Source organism: Tyto alba, unplaced genomic scaffold (assembly GCF_018691265.1).
Source record: "Tyto alba isolate M040663 unplaced genomic scaffold, T.alba_DEE_v4.0 Super-Scaffold_9, whole genome shotgun sequence".
NCBI classification, from domain to species: domain Eukaryota; kingdom Metazoa; phylum Chordata; class Aves; order Strigiformes; family Tytonidae; genus Tyto; species Tyto alba.
The window spans coordinates 22402801-22425656 of record NW_024881330.1 but is presented as its reverse complement, the minus strand read 5'-3'; the positions used below and the strand labels follow the sequence as shown (position 1 = coordinate 22425656).

The following is a 22856-nucleotide window of genomic DNA, read 5'->3' as shown; positions in this document are numbered from 1 at the left end:
ACAGGTCTGGATAATCAGTCTGTGCAGGACATAAAGGATATCCTTTTACCAAAGATACCGGTTCCTTTCCATCCCTGGAGTGAGACAGAAAAGAGCTTTAGGGGCAGGTGGGGTGAAGAAGTCCATCTTTCCTTTGCTTAAACTACTGGTAGATTAAATTATTCCAGAGAATAACCACATTTTTCCCAGTTTGGCCCATGCTGTATTCCTCATAGGGCCTGCACAACCAGATTTCATCAGTCCCAGTAACTACTACCACTCTTCTGTTCACAAAGCACTTGATGGACAAACTCTCCTCACGCTTATCCTGCATACAAAAATTAAAAGCAGCATTTCAGAGAGGGACTGTACCCACCTAGCCTCATGATGGCCTAGCAATACCCCGTTACCCAACCTCCACGTCCCATCTCTGTACTGCTTCACATGAGCTAATGCTCTTGCTAGAAAGGTACAAGGTGCACCAATTTAACAAAGCTTAAGAATCCAGGTGGGTGTGGGATTTCTGGGGTGTGAGCCTGGAGCTACAAAGTATTGTATGCTGAAGGTTAACATGGCCCACAGATCATAATATAAAAGGGTGGAAGAGATGGAGGCCTTGAGTTCTTTGAACAGGAGATATAGGGGAGATAACGGGGGGAAGGCACCAGGGCCAACAAAATGAGCACTGTGAGGTAATGAAACACTGGTTAATACAGGCATTCAGAACTGGGGAGAACGGGAGGGGTTCCAGTAGCCAACTTGCTGTGTTGAGCATGCTGCTTGCCACCGTCCCTTGGGTGCTTAGGTGCCTGTGGATGGGGATGAATAGCAGTTACTGATAAGGATGGAGGTCTCTGTAGGATTGAGCTGACTTCATGCATCTATAGTCAATAGTTTGGCAGTTCTGGAGAGGAGTGGGAGGTCTGCAGAAATTGCATCCCCGTCACATGTTTAAAGCCTCCTGATCCTTTACCAGTTGGGCAGCAGGGTCGACCAAGAGCTGCTCTGGTCCTTTTCCATGTCCTTGGTGTGCCTGTCAGTGACTACTTGCGCAGTGTTGTTTCTCTGTCTGCCTTCCCCAGTGCCATGTCAGCTGCAAGGTGCTGCAGCATTGCCTCAGGTTGTGGCTCCCCCCTGCCCCTGGGGTCTGCGCTGCCTTTTGCCTGCAGCAGTCTAGGAATGAGGTGCTGGGGGAAGGGGGAGAAGAAAGGTGCAATTGTACATGGCTCTTACACTGAGGTGGATACATCCTCCTCTTTATCAGAGGCATCTGTGAAGGAGAAGAAAAGCAAATGTGAGTCCTTGGCTGCCTGTGAGGTTACAGTACAGTAGCATGACTTGTGAGATCCCTAAAGCCCTCAGCTTCTCATGGGTGAAGGTTTCTGCAGTGTGCTGGAGCTACTGGGGACGTACCTGTTTCTGTTTTGACTGGCTCCTGGGAAGTGTGGGTGAAAGCTCACACCAGGTTGTCCCACTGAGTAGAGGTAAGTTACATCTGTGCTACAGCACGCAGTGAACTGCTGGGAAACTGTCTCTCTTTTGACTCTTTGATCTCATAGCAGGAGGAGGCAGGGTGTTTTAAGTGTCAAGGATTTGGGTGGAGATTTTGGAGGGATGGAGGAGAGACTGTGTGAGGCAGTGCCCGCAGAAAAAGGCTCCTGTAGTAACGTCATTAGCTTTAAGAGAGCCCTTTGTTATATTTGGAGATCTTGCATTTGTAGGAAGGAAGAGGTGATCGTAAAGTAATTGGGTAAAGGAATTAGCTTCTTTCCTTACCATCTGTCTTATCGATCCTTTAGAATTTGGATAATTTTTTTAGTATTATTTAAAATCAAGTTGTTTTTCTTGCTTTTTTGCCTCTGTGTCTCAGAGTAGATAAAAACTAAGAGTAAATAAAAGTTAATAAATGAAAGTCATTTAATCAAGATGCACACATATGACTACAGAGCAAAAATCTGTAACTACTCAGGTTATAATTCTTTTAGACATTTTATCATCCTAAAAATAAATAACTGAACAAAAGAAATACACCTCTGTGGAAGGTAAGAACTATTTCACACAGATACTTAGGAATTAATAAATTTTTTTTCAAAAAGAGATTTTATGTATATCTTTTTAACAATCTTAAGTACAGCATTTCCTATTATAATGATCTACTCTGAGTAATAATAATTATCATTTTATGTTTTCAAGCTGTAGTGAAGGTGATAGTTATAGAAGTGAATTTAAAGTGGAAGGCCTGTTTTTTCTATTTTGCGAGCACTCTGATCTTCCCAGAAGCAGTGATTTTACAGATTACTCTGGATCAGAATTTACGGCACATGGTAAGCTAAATATATAGAAAACTGGCTACATGGTGAAAGCTTCCCAAACACAAACAAACCAAGGCTGCCTTCCAGTTTTCCGTTGTTCTTTTGAACTGTCTCTGGTTTGTGGCTCAGACTGTCAGGTCATTCGTTTCTAGTGCTGTGTCTGACTTGGGTTGGTTTGTGCTCCTGTGTTACTGAGAATTCATTCAGGAGACCCTGTTCTCCATGTGCATGACAAACAACTTGTGCAGATTTTCTAGGGACTAAGCAAGTCTATTTGAAGTTCAGGAAAACATTTGATACTGTACTGCATGAAAATTGTTAGAATTACTAATTTCTGTAAACTTTTACTTTGTTGTGATATAAGAGACAATGGCAGGCAGGCAGGCAAGATGACTGAGTTAAAGCCCATGAAGCTGCAGTTATCTGCCTCACCACCTGCAGTTCTTATCTCTGTCTTCTGATTTTGGTATTTCCAGTTGATCATACCTTGAGACACTGACACACTGCTTGGCTGGCCATGAGACAAGCTATGACTCATTTTTATGAAATACGGGGAACAAATCAACAGATGTGGTTAGTTTTCATTTTGTTGGATAGGGAGGCTGAGGGTGGCAGTTTATTGCTCCTCGTTAACATGGGAATTAACTGCATGGTTTTCCAATTTATGTATATCATCTCTATCCGCCACCCAACCGATAGCATGGCCAGCCCAGATCTATGAAAAGTGGAAAAATTGATGAGGGCAGCAGTGTGGCTCCTTGCAGAGCTTCCTTAGGTCTAACGGGGTCAGCTTTGAGCCAGAGCTGTTGTGCCATGTACCTGTGTTCTTTCTGGTTAGACTCGGCGCAGGATCAGCAGTCATGTAGAAGTGGTACCAGGCTGGACTGGTGCTGGTCTGTGCACAGCTGGGTCGGATGCCTTTGCAGCCACAGAACTGGCTTTCTTGTCTTCCCAGTAACTCTGCGATGGTAAAGGGCATTGAATGCTCTGGTGTCCTAGTATTAGCACAGCTTGGGTTTAGAAAAGGGGAGTTAAGTAACTTGTGGGGAAGAGGACTGGTTGTTCCTTCCAGGCTGGGTTGGCAGTGACAGGTAAATCTCTAACTGCAGATTGTGTGGATTTCTGACACAGAAACATCTCTTGCTCTTCTGTGTTGATCCTGTATCACCTTATTTAAAATACTTAAATACTCAGTGGAACAGGATCTCCAGTTTCTCTCCCATTAACATACCAGTCACCGAGTTATTGGCTTAAGCTTTTTTTTTTTTTTTTTTTTTTTTTTCCCCCCTTAAGACTGCTTAAATTTTTATTTTATAGTCTGGCAAAGGAAGTGTCTGAACATGGATCCCTGAGCATTCTGAGTAGTAGTCTGTTGTATAAACACTGAAACACTGCCTTGGAGCTTGGTGTTAGTGGCCTAACTTTTGGAGATAAGTACTATTTGATTCCTGTTCCTCTTGAGCATTTTCTTCTGGCTGTGAGGTTTTCTGCCTTCTGATTTCCGTGAATGTCATTCTCAGGTGCCTCACTGTGTGGACATCAGATCGGGAAACTGCTGTGAGGATTTTGTGAAGTGCCTGGAGTTAGGTATCACAAGTTTGTGTTGAGAGCCAATCCACTTTGTGGATCTGGCTTTTTATTGCTTTACTTGATGTCACAGAAGACTGACAGAGGATTGCTTGTGAAGATCAATCCTGTCATCACTGAGATTTTCCTGATTTAGTTTATGTACAAAGTAAGCAAGGAAGAAAACATGGCGCAAGGTTACTACCCCGGAAACTTCAGGGGTTCTGTTCTGCTAAAGTGCGTCTCCACTCTCACAGAGACGGGGGAAACACGAATCTGCTCTGACGTTTTTGGAACCAGAGCAATAACAACTTCTGCTGGAGTTCCCTTCAAATGAGGAGCTTTTTTTATAGATAGCAAGCCATCTGTCAACAGTATTACTGGCAATCTTCTAAACTGCATTCTACACAAAATTTCAGTAATAAATCCATTTACTCCTGTAATATATGGCAAATACACACAAAAAACCCCACATTATTTTGAGGTTCTTTGGCTACATAGTCCAGATGGAATGAAGCTCTGTCTAGACTTCAGATGTTTGAAGGCCCACTATATACTTTCTTTCAGTTAACTTCTATTTGTCTTTTATGCTCTGTACAGTATACAAGGAGATACAACCATATGTAATTGAAAACTTTGTATAAATAGTTCACTTCTGTAATGGTTGGAGAAACTTTCTCATGCTTGATTTGGACTGTAAATTGTAGAGGCTGGAATATCTATAATTTAGGTCAAGCTATAATTTAGGTTAGAACCACAAAATACAGTGAATTTTGCTAATGAGCTATTCTGGAAAGTATTGGAATACATGTTCTTTAGTTTACTTCAGGATAGCTTCTTAGTGATATATGATATTCCTGTTTATATTGTTTCTAACCTTTGCTGTAGTTAAAAAATAGTTACACGTATTTTTATTCTGCCCTTAAAAATACTTAAAGGGAAAACATGAAAGTTGTTTAATACAGAAAGAAATTCTGTAGTTGCTAGTTATTGAAAACAAGTCCAGAGTGCAGCCTGCTCTATCTTTCTGAGTATGTGTCTGTGTATACTGGCAATGGCAAGTTTAGTCCCCATTTGTGGTATTGGAGTAGTTTTTTGGAATTTGTGGGGGGGGTTTGTTTTTTTTTTTTTTTTGTTGTTGTTGTGGTTTTTTTTTTTTTAAGTGCATGAGTGCTTTGCTGCGCTACTGACATTTGAAAACTTTCCCTCATGTGCCTTAGCCTGGCTGGATTTCTGATTAATAATTCCATCAACTTTGAACAGCTAATATGAAGGTTCAAACTTGTATATGTATATCAAAGTATATTGCATGTGTAGGGGTGAATGATGGTGAAGAGTTAGCAAATATACTTGTGATTCTGGTGGAAATATATTGAACATATAGGTGATGAAGTAATTCATCTCATTGAGCAGTTGCACAGCCTGGGATCTGAACTGGTGCCTGGCTAGTTTAACTTGAGGCGGGTGATGAAGTTCTGGCCCACGGAGCCTGCCCTGCCCAGGCATCTGACTGTTGGGCACTGAGTTTACAGTGTCTGAGCCACTGGAGTTTACAACACTGCATTTTTTAAGATCGATTGCCCCCTGGCATTGCTTTCCAAATGATGATGCTTCAGGTGCTGATGGGTTGGCAGCTCCCACACCTGTACGGCCATGGGAGGAGCAGGCTGCTGGGAACAGTTCAGTTTATCCACTGTTGCAAGTTAAGCTGTCCCCACGCTTTGCTCAGAGCCCTTTGAAAGTCAGAGTGCATGCTTTGCCTTTGCTGGTCAGTTGAAGGACAAAGATGAAAGCTCGTATCTTTGCAAACATCTTTCATTGCAGAACAGCACTGTTTGGTCCACTTGCTTGTTTACTACGTTCTTCTTTCTTTCCCTCCCTGCCCTCCCCCCCACCCAGCTCCTTGAACTCCAGATTATCTTTGAGTAGGAAATTTAAACAATTTTGTCTTTTAAACTATGGGGTAACCTACTTTGTACTCTAACAAAAGATTTAATTCTTATCTCTGTAAACGCTAAACTGACTAAGTTTAAAAAAATGTTTCACAAGCTTTTATACTACTTGGTTTGCCTTAATTCTATTGTGAAAGCTGCAGAAAGTAATGCTGCTTTGTTTAAAAGTAGCTTAGTAAAATAAAATTCATGTGCTTTCAATGGTTTTCTTTAACCTCTGTCAAATTAAGATGCACTAATGATGCCTATGAAACTTATATATTAGTATCTAAAATATTTTATTCCTATCAGTGAATTTTAGTCCTGAAAAACTTTTGCTGTAGTAGTTTTACCTATGTAATTTTAACTAAATTTAGAAAATACAGATTATGACTGATACTTGCTGCTGGCAGCAGTAGTCAATTACTACCCACAGTTCAGGTAGTGACGTGGAGTATGTGGGCCTCCAAATTATTTCATACCATCTTCATTGGTAATTGAAAGGATGATTGACATTGCACTAATGTTTATGAGTTGCACCCATATTTCTGTTTTGCAGCTTTGCTGTTAAGTAGCAACTTCTAGCAGACATGTTGCAACAAGATGCTGGCACTTAAACTGCCTTAGCCTCCTGCAAAATAGTTTCTAAACCCTTACATACCAATTTAAAATTGTCTTTAACTTGCCTTTGATTTAAATCCATCAATGTAACTTCCAATAGGAAGAACCTAGTCTTTTCTCAACCTTCTTTTGAATCTAATCGAACTTGAAAATTTCATCCTTCATTTAGTTTCATGTGTTAGCACATTTATTTACCATGACTTAATTAATTGTGCATGAATTAAGAGTCCGAGATTCCTGGCAGCTGATTCACTGTGGCCATCAGCAAATTACCACCCTTGCCAGCCCATCTAGCAATTGTATGAAGGCATTAATCTGTCTGGGTATGATGCTAATCTCATTCGCATCCAGTCCAGCATAACTCTATTGAAACAATAGTGTAGGATTAAATCAACCATGCCATACTTGTTTCACTGTTTCTAATTGAAACAAATTATCATTATAAAAGTGGCTAAGGATACTATGAAGACTAATCGTTAGTACAGCACTGTGAGTATAGACAATAATTACTGCCTGTTCTTTTGAGACAATTTATATACACCATGCTTGACAGTGGCCGTGTTTCCTAAATATCACTTATGAAAGTGTGTATCTAAAATACATTGTGTTTAGGTTTTGTGGTTGTACATTAATTCTTTGCCTCTGGAGAAAATATAACATAGACATAATTTGTAAAGAATCTAGGATTTACCAAATGGGGTGTTGGTGTTTTGCTCAGTGCAGAGGATACTCCTCTCACTGGCTAGTGATGTTCTACTCCCTTTGACTGACTGTATTCCCAGTTGGCAGTGGGTAGGTGATTGCTTCATGGCGTTCAGTTCAGACCATTTTGCACTGGGAGGTTTTTGTACAGGGCATGTGCCTCTTGTGCTCTGCACTAATGCAGTGGAAAGTTTGGATCCCACAGTCCTCAGTTCTTCACTGCTATTCGTGAGGCAGTGCCTCTCCTGTTGTTCCAGACTACATCATCTCTGGCTTTACAGTTGCTATTAGTTTGTTGGGGGATTTTTTTGGTAGATTGTTACTGTATTCTAGTTTGCTTCATATTTACTGGGTTTTGTTTCCCATTGGCAAGAAGATGACAATTTATATTTTAGGACTTATGTTGACTTTGTGGGGCTCCATTCTTGGCTTTAAAAGAGTCTGGTTTCACTCTATTTTTAGCACTGCTATCACCAAATCTGCAGGTTTTCATCTCTATTCTTCATGTGACAGGGCTGTGGTTGCTAATGCTAGAGATGCCAAGTGCCTTGGTTTCCTGGAAGTCTCTCTTTCATGTGATTTGCCACCTGCAGATCCTGAACTTCCTGAAGAGAAGACTGTGGTACTAGATTCTGAGTTTAATCCCAGACTTGGATGCATGATCCCAGACATCAGCATGGATGCACGTTACCCTACTAAGCACTTGAGTAAAAAATGGTTGGTGGTTGCGACACCTGTGGTCCAGATAATGCAGCCTTGAAGCCACTGATTCTTAGTGTCAGTGAGCTTGTGATCTCAGCTTTACACTTTTTGCTTACAGGCCATGCAGCTGAAGGAGCAAATACTTTTGGTTTTGGTAAGATTTTGCTTTTATGGTCCGTCAGGAAATGCAGACCTATTATTTTTCTATAATAAAACATTTCCAAGTTGACTAGCAGGAAGCGAAGCCCACATTTAAAGATACCTAATTGTTAGCAGAATTCCAGGCACAATTCACTACCTCTTTTGCTGTTCTTGTATGGTAAAAGTAGGCAGTTTCTGAAAATAAATCAGTATTTTACAAATACCATTTGTGTGTACTTGAGGTGAAGTTTTAGATTTTAGAGAGGTTTTTTTGGTTGGAGGAACTCATTGCCTGTAAAATCTATGGGAGTCTTTTGAGGGACTCGGTACATTTGTTGAAAGGGGTGATTCAGCCAGTATATTATACTTCAATTTCCAAAAGGCTTTGACATGGTCATAAGCTATGTTTTTTAAAGAAAGTATGTTGGTAACCCAATGAGGACATTCTTTTCCAATGCGTGCCTAAAGTATGAGAAGAAAAGTAGGAATAAATAAATGTTTTTTTCACAATGAAGAGTATTAAATCATTAGCTGGTAGTTCTGTCCCATACCGAATAAATGACAAGAGTGCTTCCCCCCTAGTCACCTGTACTGAAACCTCTGATACACAGCTAATTCGTAAATGACCTAGAAGAGGGATGAATAGGGCATTTGCTGAGAAAACAAAATCGACTAAAGAGTTGCAGAAAGGTCTTGTGATAGATGCAACTGAACAATAAAATGGTAGGTGAGATTTAGGGTTGATAAATGCAGAGTAATGAATATGGGGAAAAATAACCCCCACCATCCAAATGAGTAGGTAGGCACGGTATTATCTTAGTTACTGTCACTCAGAAAAGAGTCTTTGTTGTCACTGTGGAAATGTGAGGTCAGTGTTCAAATGTAGTCAAGGCAAATAGAAGACAAAGTATATTATGAAAGGAATAGAAAGAAAGATTTATAACATTATTGTGCTAATGTATAATATGTAAATTATAGCAGGATGGCAAAATGACACAGAAAAAGGAGAGAGTAATCCATTAGCTGTTTGTCAAAACATAAACTAGGTTGCAAAACCAGGAGTTACAGTAAACAAATAAACTGCAGTATTTTCTCAGCAGTGCCTGATTAAATTATGCAATATAATGTACTGCTGTAGTATTTTACAGAGGGTATAAGCATAAATGATTGAAAAAGGGACTAGATGTATTCTAGGCAGAGAGGAGGTCTGTCGGTGTCTTTTCAACACAATGGTGGTAGAATAACCTGTGGCTGGTTTCCTAAACCATTGATTGTAGGAAACTGGGAGGGATGTCAGCTTGTCTTACATCCTCTTTGCTACCAGCTGGGGTGAGAATGGGATGGCCAGCTAAATGCACATTTGGTCTGACTCAGAAGATCTGCTTTTGTCTTCAGAACATCAGACTTCCTGCTTTTAACTTATTTGTGCTTCCAGGTGTCAAAAGGTAAATATTCTTAGCAAGCTGAAAGAAATATTGTTAGAACAATTATTCTTGGCAGTTGAGTCCTTGGATTTCTACTCTGATTACACTGCAGGCTGAGCATAGCTTTCTTCCTAGTATTCTGCATTTTTGTATTTATCTGTTAAGGTAGTTTTGCATTTAAATACAATACTGTTCTTTAAACAAGAATATTTAGCCAGTGTCAATATGCTGTAGTAAATGTGTCGTTCTGTACCTCTAGTACACAGTATTATTGTGTAGTGGTTCTTATGATATTTTAGCTTTAAAGTATCTTCATATAACAGAAACCCTGTCAGAATGGCAGAGGTTGGTTTTATGTCCTGACTTTCCTCCCCAGACATTGCTTCCTTTATACTAATTTTCTGTATCAGGGGAACAAGCTTACAATATGCAGCCTTATTAGCTATGTTGGAAAAAGCTATTTTTAAACTGGTAGTTGCTTACCAGAATAGCTAGTAAAATACCTCTGTAGACAAAGTTAGTTTCATAGATATGAATACTGTTTTTTAAAAATTCTTACTTTCCAGAGAAAATATTGCTGTCTTACCAAAGTCTGCAAAAGCTCTTGACTGGCACCCCAAAACTTGCTCTAGAACACTAATCTTATTTTTTATCAACTGAGGTGAACTATGGGTGACAAAAAGGAAGAATTCATAACAAGACGATTTCTACAAGACTTAATTTCAGAAAAAAACTCAATTTCTATAGGAATTGTATATGACTACTCATATCTTTATTTTATCCTAAGTTCCAGGAAGAACAGAGCTAGCATAAATTAACCATTGGAACAAACAAAATTTAATTGAAAAGAAAACAAGCTTCATTATTATGCAGAGGGAATTTAATTCATTTAGGGTTAACTCCTGGCTTTTTTTTCATGTGAAGCCATGTGGCATTTGGGAAATAATCCAGCTCATGGAACTGGAGCACATTCCACCAGACCTATACTTCTCTCCTTGTCAGAAAATACTCAAAATCTTGGGTTCCTGCCAGGGCAGCCCCAGAGCAGATACGGAGAGCTGGAATGGCATCTGCAGATGCTGCACGCAGCCGGAATGCTCTGAAGGGTAGTGCCAACATTTTTTTGTTTTTTTGTAAAGCATTTTTATGTTACTCTTGCTCTGCCTTATCTTCTCCCCTCCCTCCCTCCCCACACATTCCTATGTTTATTACAGAAAGATCCTTTCTTTTAAACTCCATGTTGAGTAGTAAGACTTGCTCTTTGGGTATGGCTGTATATATACTTGGGATACTTAAAAGCTGACAAAAGTAAGGAACCTGTTCTGGGCTCAGAAGTTAATCCTTACTTTACCAATCATTGGTTGAATATCTGAGACATGTGGCTGTTAATGGCAAAGAATTAAATAAAATTCTTCCTAAATAAAAATCTTACTAAAAACTTTGCCTGTTTTGAAAATTTTGTGCAGTGTCCCCTATTCGTCAGCACATTTCAAAGCGTGTGAAGCACTGTTTCAGCTTTCCTGATGCATGAGTTTGACTAACTTACATGTGACACGGCGATTCTTTTTCCTGAAATACAAGAAGCGTTTCATCGAAAAGCCTGCTTCAAAAGGGCTCAGGCTGGCGTGCCCCTGCAGGTGGATTTCACCCTCAGCCGCGGGTTAGCTCCCTCCCAACGGCGTTTAAATGAGCTCGTTGTACTCTCCTGCGCTGGATCAGGAACGCGTACCTGGCGTGGCAGAGGGGACGGCGGGCAGCCGCCCGCCGCGGCGCCGAGGCTGCGGCTCGCGGGAGGCCCAGCGGGCTCGGAGCCTGTGGGCACACGCACGCGCCTCCCTTCCCGCCGCTGGGCCGCCTCTGCCGGCCCGCCCAGGGGGCTGGAGGAGCCGACCCCTCCGGCACCACCACCCCCCCCCGCCCCGGCCGCCTTTACGCAGGTCGCGCCGCGTACGCGCCCCGCAGGCCGGGCGCCTCACGGCCCGAGCCGGCCCGCGGCCCGGCCTCCGCGTGCCCAGCGCCACCGACGGGTCGCCGACACCTGCTTGGCTGCTTCGGTTGTATTTCTGGTCGTGCCTGCTGACACGCGGGCCTGCTTACGCAGCGCCCCCCCCGCCCCGCACCGCCGCTCCCTTCTCTTCACGGCCCACTCAGAAGGGCAGGAGCGCTCCTGGCGATGCCGTTAGCGTGTCGTCGCTTGCTTCCTTCGAGAAGCAGCCCGGGTAACGACGCAGCGCTTGCAGAAATGACTGACAACCTCTGGTTTGTCTGAAGTTCACACACATGGCAGTAGTTGGGCTAAAATAATTTTCCCTAATAATAAATCTGATAAAAGGGTAGAGAAGGAAGGTTGGGGTTTTTACCTTAGAAGCCCGTCTGACTTTAAATACTGGATTGAATGAAGTGAGGGGAAAAGAACTTGCATTAAATTTCATTCTATGAATTCTCCAGTAAGAAGAGTCATAAGTTATTTACTGCCTGGTGTTTAGTAGTACAGGTAGAGAAATTCTCAGTCATGCTGAGATTTTGAAATGCAGTGTTTCAAAAACGAGCAATAATGATCTTTGGACCTCATTAATCAAAAAACCCCAAACCTCTCTAGTCTGAGAGAAGATGATGAGTGCAGCACATCACTTAGGACTGAAAATACCATTTAGCAGGAATCACAAGGACCAGGCGCACCTTTAAAAATCTCAGGGTACTTATTTAGAAGCTGACTGGTGAATGTAGGAACTTAACGTTTTACCCTATTTTTTAAAAAATCTTGGGCTTTCATAATACCCTTCAGATTCTTAACATCGTCAGATAGGAAAAATCAGGTTTGAGTAGTTACAGATTGGCTATGGTCCTGGGGCAGGGGCTGGGCTAGCAGTGCTGACAGAGCTTCTTACTGCTCAGACCATCGACTTTTGTTCTTTCACAACTGCTGAAGAGCAATTTTTCAAACCTACAGGATATCAAGTATGAGCCATAGTGATGGAAGTTAATTTTGATGCCTTATCTTTTTAGAATTACTAAAGTCTTTTTCTTCCCTGTAGCCTTTTCTCCCGCTTTTGAATCTTCACTGTTCACCAGACGTCCACACATTTCTGTGCAAAGCCTTTGTCCCTGCCTGCCTGGAGCAAGTTCACGTGGTTCACCCTTGTCGAAGCCTCTGTGAGAAGGTGTACTCTGACTGTAAGCAGTTGATGGACACTTTTGGAATCACCTGGCCTGAAGAGCTGGAATGTACCAGGTAGGGTATTTTTCATGTTGGCAGCTGGTGGGTGTGATATTTTCGTATTTGACCTAAAATAAGTTGAAAATCTGAGGCAGTGTTAAATACCACCTTGCTGCAGCTTCCTTGTCACCGGTGACCTTACAGTGCTTATGCATAGGACTGTTCTCTTACTAAAACTTTTTTGTCATTCAGATGATGACCTGTGTTTCCTGCTTGTGACTTTTTTGCAACAAAGTTCTGCAGCAGTTCTTTTCAGTATTTATATCTCTGCAAAAAGAAACTTTTTTCCTATAAGTTTTTAAAAATTTAGAATATTAAATGTTACAGCATAGATTTTGCTTTGGTTTCTGATCTCTAAACTAGGCATGATCATATTTACTTCATGGGGGTTTTATAAGTAATTGCCAATAAAATAACGAAATATAAAATATTCTGTATTCAAATGGACACAGGGCATTAAACAGTTGAAGCCTTATCTTACTCCGCTTCAATGTGCAAATTCAACCTTGGGTTGCTTTTCTTGTACTGCCTGTCAAAAGTTTCTTTATTTAAAATGTCACCTTTTTCTCAAAGATATTTGCGTGTCTGTTCCAGAGAGAAGACAGTTAATACTACATTTGGGGGAAAGATGGGTTTATATATATTAAATGGAGACCACTGAAAACACTCCAATGTAATCTTGAAATTCTAACCTTCAACTGCAGATATTTATAAATTATTAAGGACAGATGGGGGATGTGGGGGGGTTTGTTGACACACATCAGGGCAAGAAGTACTGGAAAGGAGCAGAGTGGAAACTCAGATCATTTTTCTAACCCCCCTACAGTTGCCAACCTGTGATAGAACTGAGGAAGAGCTGGGAGACTAGTCCTGTGCCATGATCTCTGGTAGAAATCCATATTGGAGTGAATATAACATATAACATTAATGCCATTTCCTTTAGTTCTGCAGAAAAATTGAAGTTGTGGCGTTTTAAAACAAGAAGGCAATTGACTTTTCCCATCTAGTGTGAACTTCTGTGCAACAGTAGTGCCACTGAGCGCAGCAAATGTCTTCAAGAATTGTTCTGGAAAGTTAGGAAAATTAAAGTGAATCCAGTTATTCAATATATCTTTCAAATGACAGTTCAAATCAAACTACGTTTCTGCAGTAATTACTGCAGCTTTAAATTACTCTGTTACTGCTAGCACTTACTGAAAATGAACCTGCTTTGTTGGTATGTGAAATGATGTCTCCGCAGTAGCCAGTCCAGAGAAGTCCATGTAATGCAGGATGTTCTTACAACAGCAGAGATCCTGCTGCCGGAGCCCATGGAAATGGAGCTGGCCTGAGGACAGGCAGTAACTGGAATCCTGAGATTTGCACTCTTGTATTCTTACAGACCTGCATAATACCTATTAAGACATGGGTGAATAAAGTTCGCACTGTTCCCGTGCCTACTGGCCCGGCCCATATTAGTGAAAGAATCAGCTACAGAGGCAGTTTTTGTAATGATTAGGCTGGATTTATTTGGACAGCGTGATAATGCAGAGAAACAAAGTAACTGAATGGTTTTTTAGCTCATGCTGAGCTTGTAAACTGATAGTGAGGGACTCGTAATAGCATTGGCAATGAATGTTTTGAGATAATGGAATCTTACTTTAAAAGCTAGAATGCAAAACTTGTTCTTTTTAAATATATGCTTAAACTCAGAATGCATATAAATCCCATTTTGAGTAAGACCATACCTGTTTAAGTTGTACTCACATAATCTAGTTTGAAGATATGTCCAATGCTGCAAATACTATATTAATCATATAAAAAGGTCACATATTGTGACCTAGTAAACCCTCAAGTGATTGTCTTGAGCAATTTTTAAAGGAACATTATGGGCTAGAAAAAAAAAATGCTAAAATAGTGATATTTTTTTACAATGCTTATCTTTGCTTTTGCCTTTTTCAGTTAAGTAGTTTTATTATTGTTGACAATGAAATATCACTGTAACACAAAAAATTACTGTAATTGTATACTAGTCATCAGTTAATTCTAGATACTGTCAGCCTTCTTTTGTTGTTTCTTGGTTGAAGCTTGCATTTTGACAAGACCGCTTGCTGTCTCCAACAGTGTATTGTTATCCAGATTATAAAAAAACCTGTAAATGTTTTTATGTACATATGTAAAAGTTTAGTAGAATTTAAGGCTCCAAAAGAACAATTGCAATTCGAATAGTGTTTCATAAGCAATAAAACAGCAGGTAGAGAACAACAGTTAAATAGCTGTGTTTGAATAGTCTTCTAAAATGAAAATTTGAAGTCTGTTTTTTAAAATGCCACCAGGTTTTTTTCACACAATGCACACTTTGCAGTTTCTATAAAATTTAAGCGTGCTTAGAATCAGATTTTTTTCATACTTCTTAGAAATAATTGTAGTTGAGAATGGGGGGTATTAAGATATTTCCTCTTCTGTTTATTTATGTAGACTAGTCAATTGTGATGAGACTGTTCCTGCCACTGCTCCTGTAACCACAAACATACATGGAACTCAGAAGACCCCAGGCCAGACCCGAAGGGATTATGGATTCTGGTGTCCACGACACCTACACACTACCAGTGGACAAGGCTACAAGTTTCTAGGAATTGATCAGTGTGCACCTCCGTGTCCCAATATGTACTTCAAAAATTATGAATTGGATGTTGCGAAAAGCTTCATTGGAATCGTTTCAATCTTTTGTCTTTGTGCTACGCTCTTCACATTCCTGACTTTTCTGATTGATGTTAAAAGGTTTAGGTACCCAGAGAGGCCAATCATATATTACTCCGTCTGTTACAGCATAGTATCTCTAATGTACTTTATTGGATTTTTACTTGGGAACAGAACCGCCTGTAATGAGGCAGATGATAAATTAGAAATTGGTGAAACGGTTGTTCTTGGCTCCCAAAACAAGGCCTGTACTGTCCTCTTCATGGTTCTGTATTTTTTCACTATGGCAGGAACTATATGGTGGGTGATTCTTACAATCACTTGGTTCCTTGCAGCAGGAAGAAAATGGAGCTGTGAAGCTATTGCCCAAAAGGCCATGTGGTTCCACGCAGTTGCCTGGGGAATACCTGGATTTCTAACCATTATGCTCCTTGCAATGAACAAAGTTGAAGGGGACAATATCAGTGGAGTTTGTTTTGTGGGTCTCTACGATCTGGATGCCTCTCTGTACTTCGTGCTTTTGCCATTGTGCCTTTGTGTTTTTTTCGGTCTCTCTCTTCTTTTAGCTGGTATTATTTCTTTAAATCATGTGCGGCAAGTCATCCAGCATGATGGCAGAAACCAGGAGAAGCTGAAGAAATTTATGATCCGAATTGGAGTTTTTAGTGGTTTATACTTGGTGCCACTTGTAGCACTTCTTGGATGTTATGTCTATGAACTGGTGAACCGGAAGATCTGGGAAACCACTTGGGTGTTTGACCACTGTGACCAGTACCATATTCCTTGCCCTTATCAGGCAAGTAGCAGTTTCCTTTATAAATAACACTGGAAAGTTAATTAACAAAAACACTTATGCATCACTATATCTGCTATGCAGTTAGTAACTTATATTCACAATAAGTAACCAGTTCAAGAATGCGCAGCGATTAATTGCTTTTTAAGTCAAAATCAGTGGTATGATACTTTTGCTTTGAAATTTTTCACTAATCAAGTTGATTGCTCTCAGCAATTAAATTCCAACTCACAGCTCTAAAGGGAGTATATAATCTTTATGATATTTGAACTTCATGTTACAAATTGCGTTGGGGGGAGGATCATTCTTCACAGTATCGGTACCTAAAAGTAGTTGCTCAGTGTTTGGGTGCCTAGCTCAGTATCAATGTACCTAAGGAGGTGACTTTTCATCAATTTCAGTTGAAGCTGAAATAATGATTCTTGAAAACTGAGTCTAAATTGGATTTAAAATGTTACTTACAATCAGGTTTAAAACCACTTCCATCTTTTTTTTCTTCAAACTGTAAAAGTGTAAAATACTTCAAATTACAAAATTAATTTCCAGTATGTTTTTGCCATGATAGCTATCATTTGCAGGTTTGTTTTCAGTAATGTGAAGAAATCTTTTAAAAAAAACAAGCAAATAAAAAAGAAGAAAAAAAAAACCCCACTCGCACACACAAAAAAACCCAAACCAAACCAAACCAAAAAAAAAAAACAAAAAACAAACCAAAACCAACAAAAGATAAAAACAACAGCACAACCCAACAGCACTTTAAAGTGTGGAGGTGTTTGTATTTAACATTTGACTCTTAAAAAAATAACTTCCTTGGAAAGGCTTTTAAAGTAAATCTGCCCATGTTCAGTACTCTCTATGGATTCAATCTCTTGTAAGTACATAAAACTCCCTGCAATAGCTAGTAACTTGTGGTTTGATTCTTTCTATTTAAGAACAAATATAGAAGAAGGCACCATCACTAAGAGAAATGCAAGTGTCTCATGTCATCTTTCATTGCTTTGCACTTACCATCTCTGTTTTTACTGCAATAAACTATCATTAAAAAGAGGAATAGAAACAGGCATTATGGAATGATAAGGCTTGATCCTTCTATATTCTTAAACGTCCTCTATATCCAGTATACTGAAGTCACTGTAAGCTGAGAGTAGCACAGCTCATAGATTTTTTTGGTTATTTTTACTTCCATTACCGTTCTTAACAAGTTTACTCTGTCTTGAGTGGGGTTTACGCTGAGCTCCGTATCAGCCTAAAAGGTCCAAGATACACAAGTGAAAACACTTAAAAAAAAAAAAAAAAAAGAAAACAAAACCCGAACTTGTTTTGTAGTGCTTAAATATAACAGCTTGGCATAGTAACAGAGAAAGAGCGCATATTCTCAGCCTTTAATTAACCCATTGGAAAAAGTAAACAGCAACAGGGAATGTTACACAAAGGCATACTTACTGGGATCTGTCCCTCAAATAAACAGTGTGTGCTAACTGTGGAGTAGCTTAAAGTGGCATGCTTGGCCTTGGCTTACCTGAGCTAGCTTGTAGACTTTTATTACATTGGCTAGATCAAAACCAAACAAAAACAAACTTCAGTTTAAGTAGCTAGTGTTACCTGGCTAACAAAAATAGTGACTTTCATAGATGGGACTGGCAGATAAGCCAGGTAACATAAATCAAATTTGCGGCATTAAGAGCAGAAGAATAATCTCTTACTGAGTTAAATGTCTCGGCTCCTATGCTCCAGTTCTGCAAATAGGTGGATTAATTTTGCAGTAAACAGAAAACTACAGTGTAGTTCCCTGTGGCTTTTTGAAGATGCTGTCTAATCTGATTAACTCCCAACTCATCCACCTACTGTTTCTTTTTGAGTTGAAGGGATAAATCTTACACATACAAACTATCGCTGAAGAGCATGGCTACTAATACTGTTACCCCCCCAAATTATCTTTCAGTTTAAAAGATAAATATTTCCTTCTGACTAATCTCCTCTCTGTGTATTCAGCTGCAGACAGTAACCAGGTCTGACCTGACTGTACATGTCTAACATTTGTCTGCAGCACAAGCCTCAACAAAGTACAACAGCCATAAGAAGAAAGTCTCTTTTGCATATTTTTTTTTGTTTTCTGCATTTAAAAAATAAATCAACAAGTATATTTTCTTCTTTGCATTTATTAAACTTTCTTGTCTTCTAGGCAAAGGTACTAGCAAGACCAGAAATATTTTTGTTTCTGATGAAATATTTGCTGACATTAATTGTTGGCATCTCTCCAGTCTTCTGGGTGGGAAGTAAAAAGACCTGTTCTGAATGGGCCAATTTCTTCAACAGAAACCGCAAAAGAGAGTAAGAACAATCTTACGTTCCTGTTTTTTGAAGTGTATACTTTAAGATAAGTTAGATTTCAGACATGTTTCTTTAAATATAACTTCGGTAATCAAAGTGTTGTCCTTAGATCCTTTCTTTTTTGGGATCTAAATGCTGCATATGGGCATCAACAAAATTCCATTGGAGTCTCTGGAAGTTTTACATACGCAATGACTTTTTAACAACATTCTTAGAAGCTAGAAAATGTTTTCCTCTGCTGATTTGTTCTCTTTCATAGAGCAAATGACTTATTGTTGTGTTCAGCATTGGCTAATAGGTCTCTGGTTTCCAGCTGAATGAGGAAAGATAACTTCAGCCATCAATTTAGATCCTTTCACATGTTCTGACTACTTCATTTGGCACTGGACTTAGCTGTGTTTACTACCATACAATAACAACATCCTCCACTTTTCTCCTCTGCCAGGCTTCTCTTACTTTAAAATTAATTTTCATTAAACCTTCCTTGGTATCACTTTTATTGTATTAACCTACTGTGACTTTTTTTCTGAAACAGAATCGTTCAGTTTTTTAGCTTAATTTTAGTAAACTTATATCTGTAGATTTAAACAGATTATAAATATCATCTCCATTTCTTCTAGTTGACATTTTTTCCATTCCTTTTTATTCCTTGATTATTTCTTTTTAGATTACCTGTGTTACTCATAAATTATAGTGATTTTTCAGATTTCTCTATTTCTTTGGGTTTCCCAAGGCAGCAGTCCTTAAGCTCCTTTTATTTCACATCTACATTCCTTGACGGTGAGCTTATAGCTTCCTTTCCCTCTCCCGTCTTCCCATTTCCTGTATAATTTTTCTTGCGTTTCAGATGTGAACTGCTCTCAGCTATGAGAATTTAAAAAGAGTTAAGTCAATTTTGTAATGCTTATGTCTTTTTCACCCGAATGAGTTTTACTTTACATAAAGTTAATTTGGTAATACGGCTGTTTATGAGCTAATCCTGCTTTCCTCTCTTAGATGATTAATCTACTGAAGTCATTAGACCTACTTGCAGAAGTAAGAAATGTAGCAATCTGCTTTATTTAATTGTCCACAAGCATAATTTCTTTGGAGCCATTATGATCAGACTTTTTTCCTCTTCACACGCCGTTTTTTCCCTCACGTTCATTAACTCCCAGCTCACATGGCATCGTTGGCTGCTGTTTTTTCATGTTCCTGTGTACGAAGCTATATTACGTTACAACTTCATTCAGTTACATGCTTGTATTTTCTTTCAGTCCGATCAGTGAGAGTCGAAGAGTGCTGCAAGAATCATGCGAATTTTTCCTGAGGCACAATTCCAAAGTTAAACATAAAAAGAAGCACTACAAATCAACTTCACACAGACTGAAAGTGATTTCAAAGTCAATGGGGACTAGTACGGGTGGCACAACAAATCATGGAACTTCTGCAGTAGCAATCACTAATCACGATTACTTAAGCCAAGAAACTGTTGCAGAAATTAAAACCTCTCCAGAGACATCTGAGAAGGAGATAGAGGCAGATGGAACATCAGCCCAAAGAGTTGAGGAAGGTGAAAACAGTGGAGATCAAATGTTATCCAGTTCCAAGCTGACAGTGGATCAGGTGGAAAAAAGAAACAAAACAGATAGCACATGTGATATGAGTAGCTTGGCTGAGAGCATGAAGAGAGTAGGTGAAGGGAGGTAAGGCTCCTTAACTCAATCTTTTGCTTGTTTATGTGTATTACTACTATTTTTAAGTTCTCTATTTTTACTTCTCTAAAGAATCAGTATTCTCTCAGTGTGCGACTAACCCCCAGTAACTGTCAAGAGTACTGTAATTCTTACAAACTATTCCATAGGGCCAAGCATATGGGCTATGTTATATTTTTGTAGGATTCTTCTTTTCCTTTTAAGTGTTGAGTGCTGGAGCTTCAGCTTGTAGGATGTTTTTGTATTATTGAACAGTGACCCTCAAGAAATCCGTGGCTGCAGTGCAATCATTTTGAGAGGTGACAAGTCAGAAAAAGCACAATGGTGACCCTAAGCGTGGGAAAGTATACAGGACTGTATAGCTTAAGATATATTATAATTTTGTTGCTAAAAATGTATTTTTTCCAGTGTAATGTACTGTGCTTAAAATTGACTCCATGTGTTTTATTTTTCATTACTTACAGAATGACGCCTAAAAATGATTTTATTGAATCTTCTCCATTACAAAGCAGCTGTTCTCAAATACCTGATATCTCACAGTCAGCTTCTGTATCACTACTTGTCTACTCAGCTTCAGATACCAGAAGAGAGCTGGATTCAGGAAATAGTTCAAACCCTTGAAAGACTGAAATTTTATATGAACATTTTCAATGTATAAAACTGATATGGCGTCTGTGTTACACTGGAAGTAATGGATATTCTGTGCCTTATTGAAAAACACACATATCTTGCTTTGCACTTAAAAAATGTAAGTTTTGTTGTGGGGACAACTAGCAATAATGTACTATATTTAATCCTATCCAGGAATAATGGAAATTGAAGTTCTGTAGGACATGGCTGGATTGACTAGCAGTAATTTAAGAAAAAAGATAAGAGAAACAAATATAAAAATCACTTTGTAATGAATTGCATTAAAATAATGCTTAGAAAGCACTGTTACTTTTCAAGGCATAAAAGTTCCTTCGGCATCTTCAATATTTTTCAAAACTTGCTGATTTTTCTTTTTTTTTTACTGCGCCTTAAGCAGCAGTATCACTTAAATAAGGGATACACAGATGTTCTCTAAATTATGTGTCATGATGTATCGATTATAGCACTGGTTTATGGTAGCTTGTACACTGAATATGAAAAAGAATCTGGAATTACAGTGATTTATTTTGTACATAAAAATGAATTCTGTAAATAACTGACTGCATAAGGTCAATATTTAGAACTACTCTTTTGTATGAATTGTACAAACTTGGTAAAGTTAACCTGCTTCCGTTAGGTCGTTACTAAAGTCATCAGTCCTGTGGTGACCGGACAGTGCTGCTTAGTTCTCAGGAGAGCGGGCTGGACCTCGGTGCGCAGCACGCCCCGCACTCCGTGCCTCGGGGCCAGGACCGGTCGGACACCCGTGCATCCCGCCGCAGGGACACTGCATTGGATGCAGCACCGCCTCAGAAAAACGCTTCTGGGAGCCCCTCCCCGTGCGGTGCTCCGGTGCCTCGTGCCAAAGAAGAGAACACTTGAGAGCCCTCGCAGCACAGAAGCCGAAGTACACCCTTCGGGCTTTTGTACCGAGCTGCAGTGGAAGGGCAGGTTTCACGTTGTTTCTATGCAAGTAACTTAATATTTTTAAAGTCTGTAGGGAAATATCTTGCAGAAAATGAACTGTTGAGTTTTTAATATGCAGGCTTGTTTAACAATAGATTTACTTAAAAGAAGACCTTAATACTTTTTCTAAAAAGCTTAATTTTCTATATGCTACAGCAATAGATTTTCTTTAAATCAAAAAGGCCTTGATACGTGTAGCCTTTCTTACAATAGGTGGTTCTCAAGAGCAAGTACTACTGATGTGGATAAGAATTTCATCGTTTGGCTCTTAAGAAGAGCTGGCTCCAATAAAGTCAATGTGATTTATTATTTGAGATAATTTGGAGCCAGGATTTTGCTGCGTTCTTAAACCTAAATGTCAGTGTTCTGTAGGACCGTATCTTGCATTTGATTACTAATAAGAATATTTCTCAATATTTCGATATTACGCAGAGAATGTACTGTGTTCCAATTTGGGCAGCATTCACGGTGATTCTTTGAACAATCAAGCAAAATTGCATGGTGCAAAGGTCATGTAAATGCTGAATCAACAGGAACTACAGTTCTGATAAACCAAAGTTATTTGTTTTATCTGTCGTGTATTAAAAATGAAATGTATTTACCTTTATATTACAGCATCTACATTTTAGCATTTATAATTTATTGCCTTAAATAGGACATGCTATTCCTTTTATCACTTCCCCGTTAAAAATATACAGAGTTCTTGCTGCTGAGAAGGACAGCGAGAAAGATCTGAAAAATCTCCTGTGAAAATGCACACTAAGCATCCTTCATTCTTGCAGTCATGTTTGTAAACGGGTAACTTTATACACATGTTCAGTAGTTTTGTTATCACTGTCTTTGTTAGTAATAAAATATACTGTTGTATAGTAAGAGCTTCTGAGTTGATATTTCTTACTAACTAGATGTAGGATGTGTGTTGCTCTATCATTGTAGTATTTTTGCACCTAAGACACTTTAATGTATTTTTGTCTTAGAGCTGTGTGTGGCAGTAAATGTTGCAATGTTTTTATCCCTCCTGTGTAAGTGAGAAACTGAGACAGAACAATGGTGGGAATTGTTCACGTGTACGCGGACAGTTATGAAAAAGTGAGAAACTGAACTAGTTCTTTCATCCTAATGTTTAGAGCATTCTTTCTTTCACGACCACTAGTTGAAGACCTTCTTT

At 39.3% G+C, this 22856-nt stretch overlaps 1 protein-coding gene across 2 annotated transcripts in view; it reads left to right on the top strand.

The window, feature by feature from the left end:
* The window catches only part of FZD6 (frizzled class receptor 6), a 30635-nt gene extending 8074 nt beyond the window's left edge, over positions 1-22561 (top strand). For both annotated transcript variants that reach the window (XM_042786178.1, XM_042786177.1), the window contains exons 3-7: positions 12414-12610; positions 15053-16070; positions 18250-18398; positions 19655-20083; positions 20557-22561. In XM_042786178.1, the coding sequence (XP_042642112.1) occupies positions 12414-12610; positions 15053-16070; positions 18250-18398; positions 19655-20083; positions 20557-20713 (1950 nt within the window). In that variant the 3' untranslated portion in view covers positions 20714-22561. The remainder of the gene's footprint in view (positions 1-12413; positions 12611-15052; positions 16071-18249; positions 18399-19654; positions 20084-20556) is intronic.
* Positions 22562-22856: the final 295 nt, after the last annotated feature.